This window comes from Corticium candelabrum, chromosome 1 (genome assembly GCF_963422355.1).
Source record: "Corticium candelabrum chromosome 1, ooCorCand1.1, whole genome shotgun sequence".
Lineage (NCBI taxonomy): Eukaryota > Metazoa > Porifera > Homoscleromorpha > Homosclerophorida > Plakinidae > Corticium > Corticium candelabrum.
Window position 1 is genome coordinate 10,528,036 of NC_085085.1, and position 25,529 is coordinate 10,553,564.

Sequence of the window (25,529 nt, forward strand, 5' to 3'; positions counted from 1 at the left end):
ATAAGCGGTACCTTTTGTCCGACGCAGTTGTTTCGTTGGCGTTTGTATTGCTCTGTTTACAATGCAACAGTGCTGTGTTGGGCAGTCTCAAAGTTCTGACCAACTTAAAGGCGAAATTCCAAGATCTTGCTGCGGAGGAGGCGGCGGCGGCGGCTATCCTGCTGTTGCTCGCGGCCAAAGCGACGATGCTGTGCGAGATACTGTGCGAGAGTTCTACGGACAACTTGTTGCTGGTGAAGACTCGCGGCCGATACCTCAGTGTCCAACTACAGACAAGTCGTGGCCTAAACACATCAGAGACGCTGCAGCACAGTGTCATGATGAAGTAGTGAGCAAGTGAGCTTTCTGTGGCTTTTACTGCGCTCTAAAGACACTTGCATTTGTTTCCGCTTTTATTTCTGTGTACATTCTAGATTTTGGTTTGTCTTTTCTAAGCTCACTAGGTTTTTAGCAGACTTTTCAGATTTCTAGCTGTTGGAAGGACACGTGGCTTTCACGGTCCTTGCTTAAGTATGAACAACGATGACTGTGCTTGCGGCGTCGGGGTGACTGGCATGAAGCATGATGATCAGTCATTCGTCAGCACGCGTGATCCAACACCCACGCACGTGACTATTTATTTGGGCACGTGTCTAATTCTCTAGTTACATATGAAAATAAAATGTCTAGGCAAGATTATGGCGCAACTCCAGTATCCCCTTCAACCTGGTTTTGCACATAAAGTCTTGTGACTACAACTTCTACTAGTAGCTACTTTTGGCAACTTCTGTAAACTGTGCCAATCAGTTTAAATGGAGGCTTTAGGGTGAGGGAGAGCGAAGCGACTGGTGGGGTGGAAGCACCCGGTTGGCAGTATACTGTTAACCATCCATGCTGGCATTGCCAAAAGGAGTTGAGGCAATTAGTTGGGTGGTAGCATCAGCTTCTATCCTGTCTAAGGTCGGTGGAAGGAGCAGGTGGCAGCGGGTGTTACCTAGAGTTTGTCCTGTGGCAGATGGGGGGATAATGGAGTCACTTTCTTACAAGAGTTCTGAAAGCATGAGAGATTGGAAATGGGTACAATATGATGACTTTTTATCTGATAAACCATGTTTGGAGAAATTCTAATATGTTATTCAAGGATAACGGTGGAGCATTTTGGTAGACATAATCACATTGTTTTGTTCTGTGAGAAAATAATGCTGGTTCTCTTAGGTTTGCCAACAGTACTACTGCTACTATTGAGTTAAACGAGCAAGAGTCTATTTTAGTTTAGAACAGTTTCAAAACAGTGTTCTACCTTGCAAAACTTGTAAGGCCGGCTAGGCTTTGTTTTTTATGAATAGGTTTGCTGAGTCTAATAATAATTTTAAAGGAAGCAGTTGTGTATAAGAAAGTTGAAAGAACTTTCGAGGTGAATCCAAATTATAATAGAATAGTATTTCAAACATCTGGAAGCAAACAGATGTAGCAGAAAACGTTGATTTGTTGGGATAAATGACATCCTAGAGCGTGTTTCCACTAGCACCTAAATCGGTTTAACAAGTGGTTTAATTAAGCTAAACTGGTTTAAGAATTGACCTGTTTCCACCTGCACTAAACCAGTTATATTTTAAACCTAAACCGCTTTCTTAAACCTACTTCAGACTTAGTAGGTTTAACAAAGTGGTTTACCTGTCAAGTGACAGTAGCGCGCTTGTTTAGATGGCTTCTGACAACACAGTTTTGATGATGATGAGAGAGAGAGAGAGAGAGAAAACGGTGTTCTTGGTCATCGTCATGCAAATTCCTACTAGCAGATGCTGAATCAGTTACTTCGTGCTGTGCTACTTTCAGAAAAACAGTCGCTTTGGTAGCAGAGAAAACGTGGGTTAGGTACGGAGCATGCACCAGGTTGATACGTCATTGGCACTAAGCTCCGCCTATACTAAAGGAATCGTTTGCGTAGCTCAGTTATCTTGCCAACAAACTACACGAAAACTAAACAGGAATGGTAAATATAGAGGGATCTTGTGTTTTAAGGCCTTAGTAGAGCTCTTAGTAATGAAAGTAGGATGCTAGATGCCGTTTTCTCCTAGCAGACTTGATCCTCTTCTCTCACAGAAGATGAAGCTAGCACAATATAACTCAACGGTTAGCGTCAGCCTTTGCTCTATTGATCTACAAAGAGAAACACGCGCAAGGTTTAAGTATGTCAAGGAAGCGTAGACATTCTCTTCAAGAGACCTGCGTAGGCAGACATGCCCCTTCTTGTTGTTCTTCAGTCAAATTTAGGTTGCAGTCCGGTGTGCTCAGCTTTGGCGGTCAGCGTGGCTTCTAGATGCCTCATGAGCCGCAATAGAGGATTGAATATCTGGAAATGACGAAGGGACAGTATATTGCCATGGTCACGAGTCTACACACCGCAAGGCATAAAACAACTTACGTACTACAGTACTAGCTACATCGTCTGCATCATTGCACTCGAGTACAAGTCTAAGGCTTAATCAAAGCCATTCTGCACCTGTAACACTTCGTCCAGTCGCTGTTTGAAAGGGGCGTGTCTGCTTACTCAGATCTCTCCAAGAGAGCATCATACAAACCCACTGAATGTTCTCTTTGTAGATTGATAGAACGAAGGCTAACACTAATTACCGTTGAGTTTTATTGCACTAGCCTCATCTTCTGTGAGAGGAGAGGGTCAAGTCTACTGGGAGAAAACGGCGTCTAGCATCCTACTTTCATTGCAGAGAGCTCTTCTAAGGCCTTAAAACACAAGATCCCTGTATAGTTACCATTCCTGTTCAGTTTTTGTGTAGTTTCCTGGCAAGATAACTGAGCTACGCAGGCAATTCATTTGGTGTAGGCGGAGCTTAGCGCCAATGAGGTATCAGCCTGGTCATGCTCCATACATAACTCGCATTTTCGCTGCCACCAAAGTGACTGTTAGCCTGAAAGTAGCACAGCACGAAGTTTAACGCTAAAACGCCTACATCTTGAGATCAGGTTGTATTTCCGCTGGAGTTCCCCTTCAAGGTGAAGCAATCAGTCTTGTGTATACACACACATACACGTAAATAAGTAGCACTAAATGTTAGTGGTATAGTGGTCTGTATACTCATATATTTTAAACACATTCAGGTATAATATTTTATACAATGAATGCAGCAATTTGTGCACCTTTACCTGTACAATACCAGACTGGTGTCATTTGTATCTAGTTTATAGTTTGATACATTAGTGAATTAGGGATTTGCTGACTAACTTAGTGGGTAAGTCGATGGGTTGATATGAGAATAGAGTCTAAGGAGGTAGGCAATAATGCATATGCACACATATTTAGTTCATTTGCCTGTTAGTGAGTAATGCATTTATACTATACTAAGTTTGTATTTTATATCAAGGTACTTTGGCTGTGGTCTTGCCATTCCGGACTGTCTTGATGGAATGCAGGTGCTAGATCTGGGCAGTGGTTCAGGCCGGGACTGTTTCGTCATCAGCAAACTAGTGGGAGAAAATGGTCATGTTATCGGAATCGATATGACAGATGAACAAGTACTTCAAGACTGGAAAACAATTTAATAGAATGCATTGCACATGAATATGGAACATTTGTTGTTCTATAGTTGTCCCTGGCCAACAAGTACATTGACTATCATACTAAGAAGTTTGGGTTGTCAAAGCCCAATGTGGAGTTCAGAAAGGGATACATTGAGAAGCTTGGCGAGGCAGATTTGAAGGACAACACTTTTGATGTCATTGTGTTAGTGTTATCATGCAAACTCTTACTTGTGTTATCTATTTGACCTCATCTTTACTTAATTACAGTTCAAACTGTGTAGTCAATTTGTCTCCTGATAAGAAGGCTGTCTTGCAAGAGGCTCATCGTGTTTTGAAGGTATCGATTTGTCTAATTATTGGGTAGAACGTTTGTGACTATTTGATGGTGCACTGGTACAGCCTGGTGGAGAGCTATACTTTGCTGACATTTACACAAACCAGACTCTGTCCGAAAAGGCACGCCAGAGTGATTTGCTGTGGGGAGAATGCATCTCTGGTGCACTTGTGTGGAAAGATGTCATCAAATATGCTCAAGAAGTTGGCTTTGAAATACCTCGTCTTGTTACTAGTTACACATATGCTGTGCCATTTGAATGCGTCCAAAACATACTAGGTCAGACTAGCGTATTGAACTATTGTGTGGTTCGGAGTATATTGTATGTCCAAACTGTTTAGAAGGAGCAGAGTTTTGTTCTGCCACCTACAGGTTAGTGAAGAAGCGAGATGGTACTAGTAGTCCAGGGCCTGTTAAAGCTACTTACAAAGGTTAGATTTGTGATGTAGTATATTGGCGTCGATGAAACATTGGTATCTAGTAGTCTCGCGTAGCCAGACCCTTTCCCCGTGTCATATTTCCACGGAAGTATGACACGGGAAAAGGGTTTGGCTACGCGAGACTAGGTATCTAGCTTGACAAAATTAGTAGGTAGGCGATTACGGGTACATTTCATACTGCATCAGTCTTTGTAATATGTGCAAGTGGGGTTATGAGGCTATTACATGTGCAACTGCAAGACAAAGCTGGGGCTGTTCTAAAGCGAATAACATCATTTGAAAAGTAGAGAATGACTCTAGATACATAATCCATACATCTATACTTCTTATGTATAAAGACAAGATGTTATTTATTGTTAGCCTACTACACTGTACTTACTCACACGTGGCTTATTCTCCAAACTTGCGTAGCAAATGAAAAGTAACGTAATGCTGTTAGTTTTGGCAGGTGGGTTTCCTTTCTATGGTTGACCCCCCGAGGTAGCTTGTTTAATTCATATGCACTAGAGTCTGCACGTCTGTGATCTTTGACCGGGCGATGCAGCTAGTTTAGGTATAAATACATCCTGCCATTTCAAGATTTTTGTGTACAATTTAGGCACATTATATAGTATTAAATAGTTTCCAAAATTAGGCCCATTATAGTTCACTTTGTGTGATGTGTTTGTATCGTTGTTTATGTGTAGGTTCGTTGGCTGAATGTGGGCAAACTTTTCAGTTTGATGTATTTTATACGTTCAAGGTATGTCTATTTCATAAGCATGTGCTCTCTAAATTTGTTTACTGGTAATTGAGTGATAACAAATTCTCAACAACATAGGCTGGAATTCCAGTTGAAGTACCCAATGATGTGGCTAGCATCTTGAAAGCAACACGCTACGGAGCTCACTTTGACTTCGAAGATATGCCTGGAGTTACTACAAACAAAGACGAGGACTATGCCAGGTCTCTGGATCAGGCTGATCCTTTTGCATATGCTGCCAAATCAGCGTCATCCATAAACATATTTACAGAAGAGCACAAGAAAATTTTTGAGGCTGCTACTGCCAAGTAGTTGGTTGCTGCATTTCTAGAAAGTCATATATTCTTTGGGTGACTGTGCAGTAATAACTCTCCACTTTTCACTTTAGAAGATGTTAGGAATATATTGCAAGTTTACTATTCTTACAATTATTTCAAGAACATTGGTATGACATGTTGTAGGCATAAACAGACTTTCATTACAACCATATAGATGCAGCTATGTTTTGAGTGCAACTAAAATTGCCACAAACCATCCTGTCTACTCAATTAGGATCAGGGGTTAAATTGGTCTCTTACATGTACAGCAATAGCACTTAGTCATTCACCGAGTGCATGCAGTTATTTATACCGATTGCTGATTATTGTATGTCTAGTCACTTTGTGTATTTTCCTGGATGCGTTAGGAACGGGAATCACTCTTGTTGTCTCTTGATTTCAAGTGATGATATATCTGCACAAGTCTGTTGTATATTCCAAGGAAATCAAAACTGGATGGTGCAGGAAGCTTTAAATATTTTGTCTGGACACCCATTGCCTGCAACAATAGAAACGAAGAATGAATAAGCTCCCATGTGTGTACTAATTCTACTCCATACTAAGGTCATACCACATCAGCCACACAATCTGAGTTGACATTTGAATCACAGTTCAACAGCAACTGCCTTGTTCCTAAAGTGCAGGAATTAGTTATTTAATTAACAAGATACATTAGTTTCTTCAAACTTCATTTCCTACAGTACCATATTTTGATTTGGAAAACTTATGTACGTATCAGACATCTGTGCATGCTTATTCTTTCAATGTAATGTAATAGCCTGACGCATTGTCAATCAACAAAATACATAGTCAGTCCCATAATGGAAGCAACAATCAGTCATATTAAATGTAACTACATTTGATTCAATTTGATGAGCAGTTGTGTAGTTACCTGACATAATCGTTCTTGATGTCTGACACAATTGAGTTATTGTGCTCTGAGAGTTCCACGTGATCTTGTCAACCATTGCACTAAGAGATTCAACTGATTGTATGTCTTGCTCTGGTTTGTCTTCATCACTTGCTTCTGGCCTGCCAGTCTCACCGATCAAAGTGAATCCTTCACCTAGTCGTTCAGACAATTTACACCAACTACCACTGTCCTACATATTCATGAGACTTCAATTCACAGTTATCACATGAAAACACTGTCAATACTTGGTCAGTAAACGGATTTTCTAATGATACAAGTTCTGGTCTTTGTTCCTTCAAATCAGTGTAATATGTCAGCAAGTCATCTCTAGTCTTCCACTGGCCAGAAGTCAATTCATATCTATTCTTCTCCTAAAAATACAATTAAAGCTCAACACGTTGGTACTAATTGTATAAATCTTATGAATCCTACAGGGTCATAGCCACAAGAAGCATTGATGTTTACTGCTAGCAATAGATGGGTTTTCCATTCTAGTTGTGACATTGTCATCGCTTCTTGAAGGAGGTCAAAAGCTTGTTCTGGCTTGTCTAAACTTGGAGCATATGAGCCGTCAGCTAGAACAGCTAGAGCACTTGGCTGAAAGAGAATGACAATAGTCAGATAAGGTACAGGGAAAAACACGAAATGTTTGGTGAAGAAATTGCAGTTGACATAGTACAAACATAAAGCAATAAACTACAACAACTACCAGCTAGTTGTTCGCTGCTGTGGCAACATGCAGTATACAGATAAAAGCTAGCAACCACAATCTGTGTGAACTAGGCAACAGATACATGTATATTATAAGTACATCATGCTCAAGCCATTTAGCACAGCCTTTTATCTTTGTAATTTCAGAAATTTACATGAACACGGGGTAGACTATATTGACCTAGCAAGAATACAATGGTGGCACATAGCACTAGTGTCAGGAAAGACACTCGCTTTTTTATGTTTACTGAACCTCTGTGATGGCATTCAAAATTATTAATAAGGTATGCACCAGACAAACAGGTTCTCCCAATCACTATACAATGTGATTAGTTACTTGCAGTTCAAGTGCTTTTGACAAGCATAGTGTAAGGTAGCCTCGAACTTCCAGACCAGAGAGCGTGCCAAATAGCTCAGAGTTACTGACGAACAAGAAGATTGCAGAACTAGAATCTCCTGACACATGCTTACAGTAAGGCTTTTGCTGTACATTAGTTTCTAAACGGGCCGAATTACTGGTGTGAACATTGCAACAAATAGTGTTCAAGTCTTCTGGACTGCATTGTACTACTTTTAGTAGTCTGAAGGCGACAAGGATATGATGACATCATTGAATTTCGTATTGTTAAGAATTCGGATTTAGGGCTTACCCACCCACCCCTTTCATCCCGAATCAGGATTTATAAAAAAAATACGAAAATAACGGACACCCCCTAACCAAATAATAGAGCAGAGTTTCTTTGCTGCACAGATGCTACCTGACAAACAAAACTAACAATCAAACAGCTAGAGAGCCCTGCATGACAACATACACCAAATATAAAAAATAGAGCAATTATTGGTATTATCTTTACCGACCAACCACTTACCCCATATTTCACTGACAGTACTGAACCCAACGCTTTGTGAAACTTGCAGACATTTCGAATACCCTGAAATGTAGCACAAGATTTTGAGTCAAACTATTTTGTACGTACCTGAGTTCACAACCAATGTGTACCACATTAGACTGGTGCATGCAAACAAACCTCCTCATAATCTGTCTCTGCTGGAATAACACTAAAATCCCTGATTTTCAGTTTCCCGTTACTAACAGTTCCACCGCTCAGCATTCTGGCAACCACAACAGGTGGACACACTGTCTCATTTTCAACTCCATTCATGGCAAACAGCAACTCGTAAAGAGGCTTATGAAGCAGGTCACAAGCAGATTTTGCTAATGCTAATGAGATCGTCCAAGACGCACACATGCACACTGTTACTTCATCAGGCAAAGAAACATCAAGAGACCTACATATAAGGAGATGACAAATAAAGCAGGTTAGCATTGTTGTCACAAAACAAATAAATTGAAAGATTCTAATAGAAACTAATGTACAGCAAAAGCCTTACTTTAAGCATGTGTCAAGAGATTCTAGTTCTGCAATCTTCTTGTTCTTCAGTAACTCTGAGCTTTTAGTAACAATTTCTTCAACAGTGTTTAGTGAATTTGCTGACACGTCTGGCTGAACTGGATCTTCAGTTACAGAGTTCTGTTTACTGTTTCTGCTAAGCGAAGACTGGCTCCTTGCAACTGGTGTTACAACAACAGGCAGAGGAAAAGAGCAGATAGCGGACTGCATTACCTATTATAAATGAGCAATAGCAAGCTGACGTGAATAAAAACAGAAATATAACAGTAGTGCAAGAAATTGTGTCAAATTTTAACTACACCGTGTACTAGCTGTCACTGAATTTTTGTGGTCCATAAAGTAAATAAACTCATCTTATCTATAGTTTAGCTAGTTTGTCTATCACTCATGATCACACTCTCTTTGTCCCTTTTCACAGTAGAAGAGCATTCTGTAGTGTTCCCAATGTTTGATTATGCTGTGGTAATATAAACTCGGTTTATCTACAATTTTTTTGAGTTTGGGTTTGTCTATAACAGAGCCATATATAAAAGTACAGTCATTAATGGCAGCACATGACAATAGCTATATCATACTCATAACTGTATGGTTTGGCACTATTTGAAGTGTGTACTTCAAAGGCGTCGAAAACGGTACAGCACGTACAAAAATCGCCATACCACTTTTTGAAGTGGTAGGGCAGACTAACTAATTAAAGCCAAGGTCATGTGACCAATGTATTGCATCCACAATAGATATCTTAGTATCAATGAAAACTTTCAAACTTTTATTTGGTGTAATGACAGATGGAAAACTTTTAAAGTAATCAATGTTCTCTGAATCATAGTAAGACCTTGCAGAAACAACCATTTTGGTGGAAGCCAGAGTATTTGCAGCTGTTGCTCTGCCATCTTTAATCACACTGTTTAAAAGACAATCTTGGTGCTGGTCTTGATCTTACGTTGATCTAAGATCCAAGAGAGTGACTGGAAGGCATGTGAGACTTTACAGATTCTGGAATTAATCTCTGTGTTCAATCCACAATCAATTTGAACAATGATGCCCAAGTACTGGAAATGAGAGACCAGTTCAATGTAAGCTTGTCTCCTGGCACAAGATGGATGGGTACAGGAATTTGAATGCGTGAGCACTCAGATGGTAGAACTGCTAAGGTTTTGCCCCCTTTCCGATCCTCTCGCGTGCGTTAAGAGGGGCTGTGCAAGAGACTAGGCAGGTGCCAACACGGCCATGCCGCACACCATTGGTGACAGGGACTTTGTCCAATACCACACACAACTGGGGATCATGTTGTACATGCAAACACCTCATGGCGATCCTTGGTTCCTGGGCTATGGCCTTGCAAATAGCACAACGTGGTACGGTTGGAGGAGCGCCCCAACATGCGCCATGCACATCCCATGTGGACATTCAGAATAACTCAGCTTTTAAAGCAAAGCCCCCCCTACACACACACGCACACACACACACACACACACACACACACACACACACACACACACACTGACTTAAACTTAAACTTACACTTAAACACAGCTGTCAGTACCGACAGTGCTGTTTCATCAATAGCGATGAGATTTAGCAGAAATGCATGAAGACCACACACTGTCACATTTCTGTATTTTGAGATCTCCTTACAGTTTAAACAAACAATTTGTTTGTTTCTGTCATAAATCAGTGGATTTCTTTCGCTCTCTCGTTTGTCTCTTTCTTCCTGTAACCTTAGCATCTATTCTTCTGAGCATGCTTGTGGTACAAACGTCATACCATGTCTTTCTGTCTGGAGTTAATTAAGTCGTACCAATTTTCCTGAATACAGAGCACTTGCATGTCTTTAGTTACTTTGTCTTTCCATCGCAGTTTTCACACCATGAAAAGGTCTTACTTTAGGAATTCAACCAACAAGGATACACTTGGGCATTCTGCTATCAACCATGCAACCGATGTGACCGAGCCACATCAAATGCACACACACACACACACACACACACACACACACACACACACACACACACACACACACACACACACACACACACACACACAGGCTACTGTCCTGTCCATATTTTGATTACCTCTGAAACTCCATTAATAGTACAGTGCACAGTCACTTTCACTGCAGTTTCACCACCCAAGTCAATTATTCTGCTTCCAGTAACCTAAAAATTGCAAAACATTGTAAACTTTCTTCTTGTGGTCAGCAATTTATTTAAATTTTGCTGACTATACAGCTTTGTATTAAAATACATACAGTGTACTAGCATACCTGTGGTTAGTACATAGCATATATATCAATAGAATTAAGCTCTACCAGACATGTGTCTGTGTGTGTGTGTGTGTGTGTGTGTGTGTGTGTGTGTGTGTGTGTGTGCATGTGCGTGCGTGCATGTCTGCATGTGCATGTCTGTGTCAATCTGTCTGTGTCTGTCTGTCTGTCTGCGTCCGTCTGTCTGTCTGTGTCTGCGTCTGCTAATTCCTATAAATTCCCACACATACTGTATCTCTACAATTATTAAAACAAATCAGCTACACCATGTCTTGCATTCATAAACATAATATAGTACGTATTTGTCAACATGCATTATGTCATAAACAAACAAATAATAATAGAAAATAATATACCTGATATACAGTAACTGGCAATGCTAAACAGCTAAGTTCTCGTGTCTGTATAACACAATGAAATAGTCAACACATACCACAGATACAACTATTGACTATAATACTTTATTGTAGACTATAGACGTGTATGACCTGTAAATTAATTGCTCCTAGTTCCATATTATAATTGCACATTTGCAAGACTTGTAGTCAATAGAAATTACTTGTACACTAAAATAATACAATAAGCTGCAAGCAATTTCAAAAGTATTTCCAATAACTTGGCGTACGTGGACAAATTGTCACTATTGCAATTTGATTACTGTAGTCACTATAGGTTTGCAATGTCCAGCCGGTCATTCCATGTCTGGTCAATGACCAGTTGGACACTCAAGCCTATTTATCTATGCAAGCACCATGCAGCTTAAATTCTAAGATCTAGATGTCATACTACTAATTAAATACAAGTATTCTTTAATTAATTAATTAAATGCTGTGTCCGCATGTGTCTTACCTTTTGCTGAGTTTTGACAGGCAGAACATGTAGTTTACGCATGTGCATCATGACATGATGTGTCTCTAATAATTTTAATTATTTTTTAAGTTTCTATACACTACACTATCATGCATTTTGATGATATCATTTTGCGATTAGCTGACCATTCCTCTACTGTATAACGATCAGCAGCTTACATAGATGGTAAGTCTAGAACAAATGAGCCATTCCTACCAGATATCCAAATAGATCATCAGGCTTCAAACGAACAGCTTTGTTTAGCAACAATTCAAGTTGCTGCTGAGTTGATCTCTCGTTGAGGTACAAGGTAGCGTCTCTCTTTTCTCCTTTTCTCTCCTCTCGCCTTCGTTCAAGTTCCGACTTGCCAGCCATTGAGATTTGGTAGTGTATCAATCCGGGACTTCGGTTGTTACCGCGGCAACAGCAACGCAACCTGATGGAGGAAGAGGTACGCTCCGTGTACGGTTTGCACGCCGATCTATTCAAGATATTTATATTTCAATAGGCTAAGGACGGTCTTGCAATTGAGGACAATGCGTTCGACGGTCTCGAACGAGACTTCCAACAGGTTTTCGCGTTTGATCGACTTTCGCGCAGTTTTTGCTGATTTATCTCTTTGAAAAGGTCTTGTTGGAACTCATGGGCGACAAGAGTCTCGAAAAATTTCGCGTCGAGTACGAAAAATTGCATCGCGCTCTGAAAAAGAGTCACGAGGGCGAGAAGCGGCTCATGCAGAGATGCCGCGATTTGAACGCGGAGATCACCTCGCGTGCAGCTGAAGTGACTGGAGCTCTCAAGATGTCTCAGAGAGATCAGGAAACGTTGAGTAAGATGAAGCAGGAGATCGAGAAGGCGTGGAGTACCGTCGAGGCGTCGCATGAGAAGGAAAACCGAGCACGAGAGACGATACAGCAGCTGAAACAAGAAATAGAGAATCTGTCGAGGCTTGTTGAGCAGGGAGCTGGACTGACGATGGGACAGGAGCATAGGTGAGGACGCTAGAGATTAAAAGACTAACAGAAGAATGGCAGGCAAACATATTTTACAATTAACTCAAGTTAATTATAATTAATTAATTAAGCTAACAGAACTAAATTTAATTTCTATAATTATAAATATAATTATATATAAATAAACATATATCAAACATTGAGTATGGATCTGCTGAAGTAGTTACTATAACAACCTGTTATGATGTACACAACAATATAGTAATAAAATACTGTGGATGGATTTGTCAAGGACAGTCAAAGTCCTGAAAATATTGCCTTTTCTCTCGGAGATGAGCATGTAGCTTGCAAGGAGGTGATTACTCATCTTGAAGTGGTAATGGATTCAGGGCGAAGAGAAGTAGTTGAAATACAAGGGAGACCTAGACATCACAAATATTATGGAGCAGTCAATTCTGTTGTGGCTCAGCTTGGTGGTGTCTGTAAGAGTGATGTCATTTGGTCGAGAATTGTGGATATACAACTACATTTAATCTAGTCTTTTGGGAGGACTTTGAAAAATCAGCTACTGTACGGCTCTGATAGAGCTTATAAAAGGGGATTCATAGACGTGTTGGAATGAAGTTTTAAGATTCTATCAGAGAGAGATTTTTGGTTTGGTTTATAGAAGCATCCGCAAAAATTTGCGAACAGGTTAATTAATCAGCATGCTATATAGTGTTCAATTGGTTCATCCACTTCTGAAGAACACATAATCTTCTTCCGGTTTAATGTAGCGCCCTGACTGGAGGGAGATTCTCTTCTAGGCTTTTCTGAAAGAACCCAGTCAATTAATGCACCTTAATGCTGAAAAATGAAAACACAGTTTGTGCTTTTATAGCTCAAAATGATGTTGCTCTGCAAAAGGCAGCTGTTGTTTAGTTAACTACTTAAGACACAGTTTATGCTTTTATAGCTCAAATCGATGTTGCTCTGCAAAAGGAAGCTGTTGTTTACCTAGTCAAGGTTGTCAGGAACTAAAAAACATTTCTGATTTGCTAGCTGCAGTATGCGTTTGTTAGAGAATGTAATATACTGAAGCTTACCAAACACAGCTGTTCTTTTTATGTTCATGTAGGGAAACAACATGTAAATACATGGAATAGATTATATTGTAAATAATGGAATTACAGCAAGTTGTCAATAACAATAATGCTCTTTAATATGGATCAAATATATCAGCAGGTGTCCTCTAATACACCCCATTTACACGAACACTCCTAAGTGGGCCAGCCCATGTTGGCTCGGTTTCTATGGTACGTGTAACCGCATAGCATGCTGGAAAACAAGCCGTGTATGCTCATTTGGTACAAATGGCATGGAACAAGACAGAAACTCTGTGTCTTATCTGATTGTGGAGCGACCAAGATGTGCAAGAACAAATCTTTTGAACTCCATTGCTGTAACAGTCGCCTGGCGATAGACCTACATCTCCTACAAATAGGACGATGTCTCATTATGTCCTATGCATTTCTTGATATGACTGTTCTAAAGCCATAGAGGAAAAAACACGAGCAGCTTGGCTTCGGTCCATTACAAGCGTGATCAAACACCAGCTATGTCAATCTCAAGTAACTAATGCACCTTAATGGCACGCCCATTAAAAGCATTGGCTTGCTTTTACAGAGTGTGTCATGTAAACGCGGGCTTGAATGCTGGGCGGGCACGGGCTGGTGTGGCTTGGTTTGGCTCATTAGTACATACTCGAAGCTGGAGTAGGATTCATTTCTATTCAACGACAACGTCAGCATCAGTGTCATATTGTAAACCAGGCTTTAGATTCTCAAACAGTACAGACTTGAATGTGCATGCTTACACTATATAAAGGAAAATCTCTCGTTTTATATTCATAAGTGTTTTAACAGATGCAGGTGTACACAAAGAACCCATTCAATCAAATTAGTTTGTAAAATTGTGTCTTTGATTCTTTTTTAGTGTGCAAGAGCTATTGAAACTAAAGGATGACTTAACTAAGGAGCGAGATGAGAAGCTTGCTGAAGTTGTAAAAGTGAGTACTCACAGACTGCAAACGTTAATTTTGTTGCTACTCTGTATGCTGTGATTAACAGTTACGTGAAGATTTAATGGGTGTGACAGAGCAGCAAAAGAAGGCTGAACATGATCGAGATGAAGTGGAGTCAAAAGTGGTGGAACTTCAGGAGGAAATACAGCGACGCCAACATGACGCTTTGAGGGAAGTTAGAAAGAAAGACAAACTGGAGCGAGAGTTGAAGGCATCGAAGTTGGACCTTGACAAGCAGAATGCAGAAATCAAATTAAAACAATCGCAACTGCAAAAATTGCAGGAAGACGTAGCAAAGCTGGAACAAGACTTGAAGGAAGCAAGAGTAAGTGCAGATGGGTTGCTTAATTTTTGTTAGCGTTGTCGTGTTTCCACTACTTTGCATTCGTATTGTTTACACTGGGAGCAGTTTCTTTGAGAACTTGAGAAAAGCAGTGTTGCTGTCTAGAGCCACACTTTACCAAGCCAGGCCTACCTCAAGTAATTGTCACTTGTGCAATAGGAATTCCAGACTAACAGTACAAATTAATAGTTCCTGCTGTCAAGTATTTGCAAGATGCACGTGTTCTGGTTGCACAACAATGGGTGTCATGTTTCAGTTACTTTCTCTTCATACGGTCCTGTACTGTTATGCAGAAACGCCAGTTTGCAGTTGGTTTTTACTGTTGGTGGTCTGCATATGTAACATCATTTGTAGCCATGTCAAACAAACACTGAGAAGTGGTGTCAACTTATTACAGCTAATTGTTTGATATCCTTTAGTTAGTGACCTCATTCGTCATCTCTACTTACCATTGGCACATTGTACTTTATATCAGTTATAATATTAAAAACCTATTGGCCTGTATATTAGCTTGGTTGCCATTTTGGATGGAGTAATATTTTGCACACAACTGCTAACATTTTATGCTTTCGTGTTGTCTCTAGATGTTAAACGAAAGAGCGGCAAAGGACAACGACTTTTTCCATCAGAAGTTGCTTCGTGTTCAGCAAGACTATGAGCAGCAACTCTATAGTTTTGAAGCCGTTTCCAGTGAAAACCAGCAACGTCAGGTGGAACTGAAGGTGAAGGAGGAAGAAGTAGTTCACTTGAAACAAGAGACCGCACAAATTAGCAGACAAAAGGAGCGTTTACAGCGAAAACTGCATCAGATAGATGAGCAGAAAGCAGAGGTTGAAAGAGAGAGGGACAATCTAAAGGGGATTATTCAGGGACTTGATAGAGGTGATCGACTGTTGTGTGCTGTCTAAGGGATAATCTGTTGACAGTGAGGTTAGCTCTGTTTTGTTGTTTGCTGTAGAGTTGGAACAGGCCAGAAAAATGGCAGAACAAGATAGGAAGGCTCATGATGATGTGGTTCGAGAAAGGGATATTCTCACTAAGGTGTGCTCTATGTATCTGTCTGTTGGTCTGTTTGTCATATATTTGTCCGTCATCTATTTGTTTGTCGTGTGTGTGTGTGTGTGTGTGTGTGTGTGTGTGTGTGTGTGTGTGTGTGTGTGTGTGTCTGTTGTGTGTGTGTGTGTGTGTGTGTGTGTGTGTGTGTGTGTGTGTGTGTGTTTCTGTGTGTGTGTGTGTGTGTGTGTGTGTGTGTGTGTGTGTGTGTGTCTGTTGTGTGTCTGTGTGTGTGTCTGTGTGTGTCTGTGTGTGTCTGTGTGTGTGTCTGTGTGTGTGTCTGTGTCTGTGTGTGTCTGTGTCTGTGTCTGTGTCTGTGTCTGTGTGTGTGTGTGTGTGTGTGTGTGTGTGTGTGTGTGTGTGTGTGTGTGTGTGTGTTCATTCTTCGTGCACTATTCATTGCTCACAGATTGCAAGCTGTGGGAAGGTACACCTGCAGAATCACTAATGGCAAGTAGGCTAAGATGTTTAGGACATCTCGAATGCATGGAAGATTACCGCTTGCCAAGAAAGATCATGCATGGATGGTTACTTTCTCCTCGTCCACCCCATGGAGTTAAGCTTCGTTGTAGGGATAAGGTAATGCAAGACCTAAAAAAGATTGGAATAAGTGATAATTGGTCTCAACCAAAATAGACAACAATGGAGGGTCATCTGTACCACAGGAGTTAGATAAATTATTGAAGCAAGAGTGACAGGCGAAGATAAGCATGCAGAGTAGAGAAATTCAATAATCAGAGGGAATGCATTTCAGGTTATGAACCAGCAACCATTACAATGTATTAACTGTATATGTTATAAGTGAATCTTCAAATCACAGTCTGGAAAGCTCAGACACAACTGTGATAGAGGAAAGTTTCATACAGGCAAAAGCTGGAGTCAAATGTGACATTTGCGGATGTCTTTTCACAAGGCAAAGTGACATAAATGTCGATCGTAATCCCAGACAGAATTTTCTACTTTGCTGATATAAAATGTTTTTCCTGTTATAATGCCATCATCTGTATAGTTGAGCCGTTGAAGGTTGAAGGTGTGTGTGTGTGTGTGTGTGTGTGTGTGTGTGTGTGTGTGTGTGTGTGTGTGTGTGTGTGTGTGTGTGTTTGCGTGTTTCTATCCTTAGCTGGTCATCTGTTTATTTGTCTATCAGTCTGTTTGTTTATTAATATATTAATTTTAAATACATAGAAACAACATCTAAACTAAATATAGAAAAGTAGGTTGCTGTCCAGCATTTCCAAAGTAAGGCACATCCAAATTTTACTAACACTCTTGTATTGCTGTTACTTTATATATACATTTGTTCTTTTCTACCTCAGTATGTTGCACACAGTATCCTATCTTACCTAATGCTCACACTGTATATCTCTGTTTTCGGTTAGAATCTTCGTAAAACAGAAGCAGCCACCGAGAAAGCAGCAAATATGGTGAAGCTCAATGAACAAGCAAGAAAGAATTTGGAACAAGAAATTCAAGTAACACAAATGCTTAGCAAGATTCTAAACATCTTGTTATAATAGTTGATGTACAGAATTACAAAGATGAAGCAGTGAAACAGAGGAAACTGATTGACAAATTGGAAAAAGAACGTGACCGATACATCAACGAAGCTGGTGATCTTACCCAAAAGTGTCTCAGTGCAACTGAAGAAGTAAAAATTCGTGAGATGCAAATTTTTGATATGAAGAAGAAAATTGCTGAGTCTGAAACAAAATTGAAACAGCAGCAGAACCTTTATGAAGCCGTTCGTAGTGACAGAAACTTGTACAGTAAGAATTTAATTGAAGCACAAGACGAGATCTCAGAGATGAAGCGGAAATTAAAAATCATGACGCATCAGATTGACCAGCTAAAGGAGGAGATCACCGCTAAAGAGGCAGCACTGATGAAGGAACACCTTGAACATCAGAGAGTTGAAAAGGAGAAGGAAGGTTTGAAAGCAGATCTCGCAAGAATGAGAGATCAATCTGTAAAGACAAGGGAGTATCTTGAGATGCAAGCATCTGAAAATAAGAAACTGCTAAAGATTATCCAGCAGTCAGATGATGAGAAGAAAAGGCAAAAGAAGGAGCTGGATCAAGTTGTCAATGAAAGAGATATACTGGGAACACAACTAATACGTCGCAATGATGAGTTGGCTTTGCTTTATGAGAAAATTAAGATACAACAGTCAACATTGAACAAGGGTGTGATGAAGTGGTTGTGATGTCTTATACACTAGAAATTGTAATGTGTTATGTGTGTGTGTGTGCGCGCGTGTGTGTGTGTGTGTTCTTTTAATTGTTTAATAAATGATGTTTACTTTAGGTGAGGTACAGTATCGGCAGAGATTGGAAGATATTCGTATACTGAAGCTTGAAATTAAGAAGCTACGTCGGGAGAAGGCTATGCTCAGTAGAACAGTTGCAAATGCTGATGAACTAAAGTAATCATTATAACAAAACTTGTAATAATAAATTGTCATGTATCAAGAACACATTTACTGTAGGCGAGAATTGTATCATTGCCAACGGCAATTGCTTCAAGAGCGTACTCGTTGCAAAGCATTAGAGGAAGAACTGGAAAATCCAATGAACATTCATCGTTGGAGAAAGCTAGAAGTATAGTTTTGTAAAGCATCACTGCATTTATGTTAAGTAATTTATATCAAATGTGAAATATGTGTACTGATAATGTTATAGGGGTCTGACCCAAGTACATTTGAGATGATACAAAAGACACAAATGCTTCAAAGGAGACTTATACAGAAGACAGAAGAGGTAGATTATGTCATTCATACATTGCAATGGTTATATCAAAGCTGAATGGTTGTGTGTCATTGTACTCAGGTTGTCGAAAAGGAGTTGCTTATTCAAGAGAAGGAAAAGTTATACATGGAATTGAAGCATGTCTTGGCAAGGCAGCCTGGACCAGAAGTTGCTGAGCAGTTGCTACTCTACCAACAGACACTAAAACAGAAAACAAAGCAGTTGAAGGTAAAGATTGTGTTGTGTAAAGTAGAAACAATTTTTTCTGACAACAGTAAAGCATGTCAAGTAAGGGGTCGTCTATTGTTGGCATTTTCACAAGCAAACAAAGCAAATGCTTTTTTACCCCCTCTTCCCTTCGTGAAAGTGTACGATAAAATGTTGCTAGCCTGCAACAGTACAAATTCACTTCAACAGCATTGTGAATGATCTTCTAGCAGCAACCCAACAAATGTGTAGTTGCTCCTTTCTCACCTTCAGTGTCGAACTGTGTTGAAGGGACGTTGGCACCATGCTTTTCTTGGTCCTTTTTAACTTATCAACAGCACGTTAAAAGACTTGTTCTTTTTGTCCACGCTGTCAGATTTCCAGAGGGTTTGTGTTTTCCTATCTAGAAGCGTCTTGACAACCAAGACATTCAAAGTTGCAAACACAAACGGGTTCACAAAGTGTTGATATACGTTAATTGGCTTTTTGTGCACTGCAACAGCAATTTGGCTCAACTGAGTGAGGTGGACATTTCATACGCATTTAGACACCAGTTTGCTTCTAAGCATGCTACTTGTAAAATCTATCTAAAATTGTACAAAGCAACTCAAACTGACAAATGTTGTATCACATCTAAACTAGTCTGTAATCATCAAAGTAACAAGATTTTTCACATATGAGACATGGATGTTGCTTCTTTTGTGTTTCGGTTTCTATAATGATATAATAATATTATTGTAGTGAGTCAAGAAAACAATTGCTTTGTTGTTAGCTGTTGCAGAGTGCAATGTTTGTCATTGTTTATTTTCAAGAACACCCAGTCATTGTGAAAATGACTTGGACTATTTGTAAAAAACCTTTTCATGAATGTTGGTGGTTTGTGATTTGCTGTTGTTCCATTGTCTGCATGTGGTACCATGTACGACCAAACACAAATACTGAATTCTGGTTGGATTATTAAGACTCACTGGAGGCATGGAACATTCCTAAGCATGACAGGACATCATCCGCATATTATACAACAGTGTTGTTTTTCCACAACAGTTGGTTCTACCACATGAGTCATGCAGACCCAAAGTGTGCAAGCACTTTAATGAGTACATGTACTTGCCAAGTCACGTAACTTTGATAGCTGTAATAGATTTCTATTAATGTAATTAGGTGTGGGTGTGTGGGTGTGTGTGTGTGTGTGTGTGTGTGTGTGTGTGTGTGTGTGTGTGTGTGTGTGTGTATGGATGCTTTTAAGCAAATTCTTTTGAAGAGCTACACGTACCCTCTAAAAGGCTGTGCCATGGTGCTAAAAGGGGTGGAGAGATGCAGTGTCAAATGACTTGAAAAACATGAATGTGTTCGAGGCAAATTGGTACACCCTCGCTCAAGATAGAGCTAAGTGGAAAACTCTGGTCAACGATTGTCTGCCAACTATAGCCACAGCAAATCTACAAACTCAACAGCATACTGCTCTAAATGCTAACCTAAACGAAATAATAGATGCCTGTGCGGGAGATGTCTTTCCGGAAACAGGGAGGTCACGACATTCTCGTTTCTTTTCAGGGACTACACAGTGACAGTCACTTATTACCTTTTGTCTGGCTCTTGCCCCTTCAGGGACACCGTTATCATTGATGCTTCAATAGACGGCTCTCAAGGTCGAGGTCAAGGTGTGTGTGTGTGTGTGTGTGTGTGTGTGTGTGTGTGTGTGTGTGTGTGTGTGTGTGTGTGTGTGTGTGACTATGTCTTGTCATGCTCAGAAATGCCACGCTTTGGGCACAGGCAGAGTGGTCCATGCAATCACAGATCAATACTTGCGTTTTTCAACCACAGACAACAGGCCAAATAGACAGACAGCCAATTACAAACCACCAACATTTATAAAACTGTCTAATTGATGTTTGCAATTACTGGGTCTTGTTGGAAATGGACAACAGAAACTTTTCAATCTGCAATGGGCTTTTCTGACTCAGTACAATTATATGAGAACTAACGATGGGTAACCATAGCAATATATATATATATATATATATATATATATATATATATATATATATATATATACTAGCTCACCATTCCATTCTCTGCACGGGCAGATTATAGATATGAATATTACTAATCTATACTATTAAAATTGGCAGTGTTCGTATATATGTACTAGCTCACTGGCCCGTTCTCCACACGGGCAGGTTAGATTATTCCCGTTCAGAAATATACATCTGATTGGAACCCTATCTCTTTGCTTCGAGGCTGCTTGCAGCCCATGCAAGTCAGCGTACCTCGCCATACTTGTATGCAGTTCACAGCCGTATTGCCAATACTGCTCTTGCTTGCGGCAGTCTCACACATAGAAGCATCAAGCTCTGCATTTGCTGAGGCACATGCCGCCGCGTCAGTTTCCGTCTCCTCAACGTTGGGGTCTAAGGCTGGCAGTTCTTGGTATTGGTAACTTGCCTTTTAGAGTTGAATTTGCCTTCTGTCGCCATTACAGAAGGCTTGTCATCTCGCACTCTTGCTAGAGCTGGGTAATTCAACAACACACGCGTGTAATACGTAGTAGCATGCGCACTCACACTCACACCTACTAGTAACGTCAAACTTGTGATGTCTGCAATTATCTACTATTAGTAGTACAGGAACTGCTGTGCTCTACACACCAGCTGTTCTGAGCACAATTGCGTAATGTCTACTTGCTGTCAACTACTAGGTATTCTGTGCATTCACACAGGAGTTTCAAGTATTCGACAACTTTGACGTACTGAAAATTGATCACTACCGAAATGGAATATTCAGGAGGTACCGAAATTTTTACACTACCGAAAATTTCTTGGTTTGCAGTAGTGCACTTGTGAGCAAAATGGCATCTAATTTGTAATACTTTGTGAGCTGTGGAAGCTAGAGTGAAAACACAGATTTAGTTGCTAGTTATAACAGAACTAAACTTCTACAGAGTTATCAGTGCTTGCATTCACAATGCCAAGTGTTCTCTTCTGATGTGCAATTACAGGCATGTATTTACTAAACATATGCATTTTATGCAAGTAAAAGTTACTTAGACGAGTGGAATTTTGATAGAAACGTTTGTTTCTACTTGGTGCTAAACAACTTGTGTTTAGAGCATGGCATCTGAATTGAATATGTATGAGGATAAAGTTGCTGAGCATAAGTTGGACATGTCAAGACTTACAAGAGAGATGGAAGACATTAAGAAGAAATATTTTCAGCAAAAGCGACGTGAACATCAGCAAAGGTTAAATTAAACGTACTGAAGGCACGTTAGTGATTGTGACTTTATGGTTGCTTTAGGGAAAAGGAACGTGTTATTGGCCAGACCGCTCCACCACATATTGTGCACTCTCAACGGTCAACAGAGGCAATGCCAACAAGGTTTGCAGGGGGAGGCTATTCCCTTAAAACACCTACTGGAAAAGCTGCGGCATAGACTTGAACAAGATTTATAGCATTATGATTGCTGTTGTATACTCTATGTAACGGTTCATCTCATTGGCAATAGTATGCAGCAGCTCAGTTTTAACTACCGTAGTACATGTATGCACTTGTAGATCTTTGTATAAGGGTAACACGTTACATATTGCATGGTACTGTTGCACAAATGGATAAGTGTGTTTAGCCGTAGTGAAATAGTGTCAAAAGAAGCTGCTTTAGAAGTGCTGAACTTGTTTGAGTTAACAGTCAGAGGCCTAATTACTATAAACACTACTACAGCAACTAGAATTCAAGCATCTTGGAAAAGACATTTGCTCAGTCTTGTCTGCTTAATTAATTAATATAACTGTAAGAAAATGTGACAGCATTTGGCTTGTTGACAACATGTTGCTGATGTCAAATTTGAATCCATTTGCAAAACTAAAAGTTAAAGTAATTTGTCCTGGCAATACAGCTGTCAGGTTTCCTAAAATTACAAGTTTTACTGCATGCCAAACAGTCAATAAGTGCAAGTCATTAGATAGAGCGAATGTTGTAATGCACATACGGTATTGCCACGATATCGATCGGTTAGTTAATGCCAATGTTTCTCCAAATATGAAACCAGCAAGCTTCTGGTACGGAACGGCTTACGTTTCCTGACTAAACGTGCTTTCTTCATGTTGACTGCTGACTGCAAGAATTCAAACTCTGACAGTGAGTCTCTCTCGGATCCAGCCATTTAGCTAGAGGGAAGCGGTCTGGCTACGCAAGACCTACGACATAGTAGTTGTACCTCACGGCCGTTTCAACTATGCCAGACCGCGCAACTTAGTTGTTGCGCATGCTCAGTTAAAAATGACCGGTTTTTGCTCAAGTGACGTGAATCAGCGTTTGCACACAGATACTACAGAAAGCCTAGGCTGTCTTTTAGGGTATGACCACATAATCGGGTAGTGTCGCTATCTGAAGAAGATCTCTGGAAATCTCGAAGGCCTTTGTAGCATGTGAAACGACACATTTCTCGTCCTCCCGTTTTGCCGCATTCTCCGGGTTTTGTGAGGACTTTCGCTGTAATCCAGTTATTTGTGCTTACTAGAATTCAGTTCGTGGGAGATCCTACCGATGTACGCCTCGCCGTAATGGAAGAATCGAGACCCAAAGACGGCGGAGTCAGGTTTGTTTGTTTGTTTTTATTCTTACTCACAGCGCATTCTACAGACCTCTACCGCCATCAAAGATGCCAATTGTAGTTTCTGCCTTTCGCTTTTTGACTATTGGCCGATGCTGTGTGACCTCTGGCATGACCATCTCTACTGTAGTGATGCTAATGGTGGGCTCTAGATGTGCTTCTTGTATAGCTGCTGGCACTGGGGACAGTCATACAAGGGAGACTAATGCAAATGTTGAATGGCACACTTCTTGCACATTAAATGGTTGCATTGGAGTTCAACTGGGATGTTGACAACTTTTCACACAGGGTGCACTTGAACGAGTCAAACAGGTACAGAACTGACTCTAATTGGATGAAATGAGATGATAGTTGGATTGCTTGAATAAAGTCTTCTGAACATAGGGATTCTGGTGCTACTGTTTCTATTTGTTGGATTAGGTCAGTCAATTTGATTGCTGACTGATCTGTGAGAACAAGCTGATTCTTTTTCAATTTTTGGGTGGTCTTCCTTATTTCTTCTGTTGCTGACAACTGCAGCAGGTGTTGCAGTTTTCTGAGTGTACCGTCCACTCTCTGCAGAAAGGTACAAGAATAGAGGCTCCTTGCCTCTTTGTAAATCAATGCATCACTAGATGGCAGCGGACACAGAAATTGGTAGGATGCACAGAAACATTATCTGCTCCAACATCTATCTTGTACAACTGGAGAATCCTGTTTTTGTGGTCTAGACATTTGTACTGACGTCCTCTCAATTGAACCTGGGGGCACATAACCTGCGAAGCTCTCTCGTACGGAAAGGATGTGATGTGCCATATCCATAGACTAGACTGACAACACTTGTATACTGGTTAACTGTTTCTGTATACATCTTATGTAGTGTATGGAGTAAGGAAAGGGCATGAGAGTGTTGAGGTAAAGAACTGCTACACGTGTACCATTCAAATTCAAGGAACCAGTGTTGGTACACCATTAGCAAGTTTTTTTGGCAAAGTTTATTTTACCATAGATATGATTTTACTTACATCTCAAGTTGCTAAGAATAATATCTCTAGGCACGTGACCTAGGCCATCTTGTCATATTTTAGTGCTATTTTAGTATAAAATGACCATGCTTCCGTTCTTGTGTCACCATAACTTATTTGTCCGCGTTCCCTGTCTCTGACGTTGATTAGGTCGTCGCTCGTACAAACCTGCAGTCGATCCTTGCAAATTAAGTTCTCCAGGAGACCATCTAGTCTTGTGTACATGTGTACGCTAGCCTGTCCTCGCCGTCAATTCCTTCATATGGCTTGCAGACGTGAGTGGCAGCATGTGTCTGTGTTTGCAATCGTCGGCTGTATGACGTGTTTCATACTGTTGTTCCCCAGCAGAGAGGTTCGTGCATGTCGACGACGATGTCTCATGCATGATCTCCGTTCTTCTTGTTTTCTCATCGGCTGGCCGTTGCCCTGCGTTTGGATAAAGTAACTGCACCTTTTGCATCGAGAAACAAGGTGGAAGCACCCTTGTAGACGAGTTCAGTCTCAGCTTTCCACATTTTCAGGCAGCTAGGAGCCAAGTCACGTGTCAAAAGACTCGCAACTGTATCGTTATTTCTACGAGGCGTACACAAAAGCCGAGCGACGGTGGCTGTGGTATCACACATGAGTCTTGTTTGCGATCATTGTTATATCTGCAAAAACCCGGAGATGTGAGATAACAGTGAAAACGACCTCTGTAGTTATCATGGAAGTGTGACTCATTTAGAAACGTGCTATGAGACTTACAATATATAGAGTTATGGTATGAACGTCTGCACTTACTTTCTTGCACGTTGTTCGCTTATTGTCATTCAGACATAGGAGAAAGAATGGAAAACGTTTCACAGGAAGTGATGGTATGTTGGCGATAGCGCAATTCCACGTGACTGAGCACGTGCAAACTAAGTTGCGCTGGCGTAACGGCCGTGACCTGCCAACAAACCACGCCCATTGCACTTTCACTATGACATAAAATTGATGGCGAGTACATGTACATCTAACTCCGACGAAGACTACCTGTCTGCGTACGATTATGAAGATATCGAAAATCTTTGTC

At 40.4% G+C, this 25,529-nt stretch overlaps 3 protein-coding genes and 1 long non-coding RNA gene across 7 annotated transcripts; 3 read left to right on the forward strand and 1 right to left on the reverse strand.

The window, feature by feature from the left end:
• Positions 1 to 7: 7 nt before the first annotated feature.
• LOC134178619 (arsenite methyltransferase-like) lies at positions 8 to 5,602 on the forward strand. Of its 2 annotated transcripts, none has more exons than XM_062645506.1 (8): positions 8 to 336; positions 3,363 to 3,513; positions 3,585 to 3,721; positions 3,787 to 3,856; positions 3,919 to 4,132; positions 4,195 to 4,284; positions 4,980 to 5,035; positions 5,114 to 5,602. In XM_062645506.1, exons 1-8 carry the CDS (start codon positions 62 to 64, stop codon positions 5,345 to 5,347), a joined length of 1,227 nt encoding a protein of 408 aa, XP_062501490.1. In that variant the 5' UTR covers positions 8 to 61; the 3' UTR covers positions 5,348 to 5,602. The 2 variants fall into 2 exon arrangements, with proteins under 2 accessions (XP_062501490.1, XP_062501498.1); XM_062645514.1 differs by lacking the exon at positions 8 to 336 and adding an exon at positions 1,040 to 1,056 and having other exon boundaries at positions 5,114 to 5,598.
• LOC134178613 (uncharacterized) lies at positions 5,497 to 11,889 on the reverse strand. Its single transcript, XM_062645495.1, has 11 exons — positions 11,717 to 11,889; positions 11,008 to 11,052; positions 10,461 to 10,544; positions 8,369 to 8,601; positions 8,005 to 8,266; positions 7,846 to 7,908; positions 6,698 to 6,862; positions 6,511 to 6,636; positions 6,245 to 6,455; positions 5,924 to 5,985; positions 5,497 to 5,851 (listed from the first exon to the last, which is right to left on the reverse strand). The coding sequence occupies exons 1-11, from the start codon at positions 11,873 to 11,875 to the stop codon at positions 5,717 to 5,719; spliced, it is 1,545 nt and encodes a 514-aa protein (XP_062501479.1). The 5' UTR covers positions 11,876 to 11,889; the 3' UTR covers positions 5,497 to 5,716.
• A 32-nt stretch (positions 11,890 to 11,921) lies between these two features.
• LOC134178634 (cilia- and flagella-associated protein 58-like) lies at positions 11,922 to 22,588 on the forward strand. The gene is made up of 15 exons (XM_062645523.1): positions 11,922 to 11,951; positions 12,009 to 12,071; positions 12,128 to 12,492; positions 14,428 to 14,500; positions 14,562 to 14,840; positions 15,443 to 15,740; positions 15,817 to 15,899; positions 17,291 to 17,383; positions 17,440 to 18,094; positions 18,216 to 18,333; positions 18,397 to 18,508; positions 18,590 to 18,667; positions 18,737 to 18,883; positions 21,970 to 22,103; positions 22,160 to 22,588. The coding sequence occupies exons 1-15, from the start codon at positions 11,940 to 11,942 to the stop codon at positions 22,293 to 22,295; spliced, it is 2,646 nt and encodes an 881-aa protein (XP_062501507.1). The 5' UTR covers positions 11,922 to 11,939; the 3' UTR covers positions 22,296 to 22,588.
• A 493-nt stretch (positions 22,589 to 23,081) lies between these two features.
• LOC134192623 (uncharacterized) lies at positions 23,082 to 24,581 on the forward strand. Of its 3 annotated transcripts, none has more exons than XR_009971956.1 (4): positions 23,082 to 23,456; positions 23,520 to 23,783; positions 23,856 to 24,107; positions 24,182 to 24,581. It is a non-coding gene; the product is annotated as an uncharacterized LOC134192623 (long non-coding RNA). The 3 variants fall into 3 exon arrangements; XR_009971955.1 differs by having other exon boundaries at positions 23,084 to 23,456; positions 23,641 to 23,783; positions 24,182 to 24,567; XR_009971954.1 differs by having other exon boundaries at positions 23,085 to 23,783; positions 24,182 to 24,566.
• Positions 24,582 to 25,529: the final 948 nt, after the last annotated feature.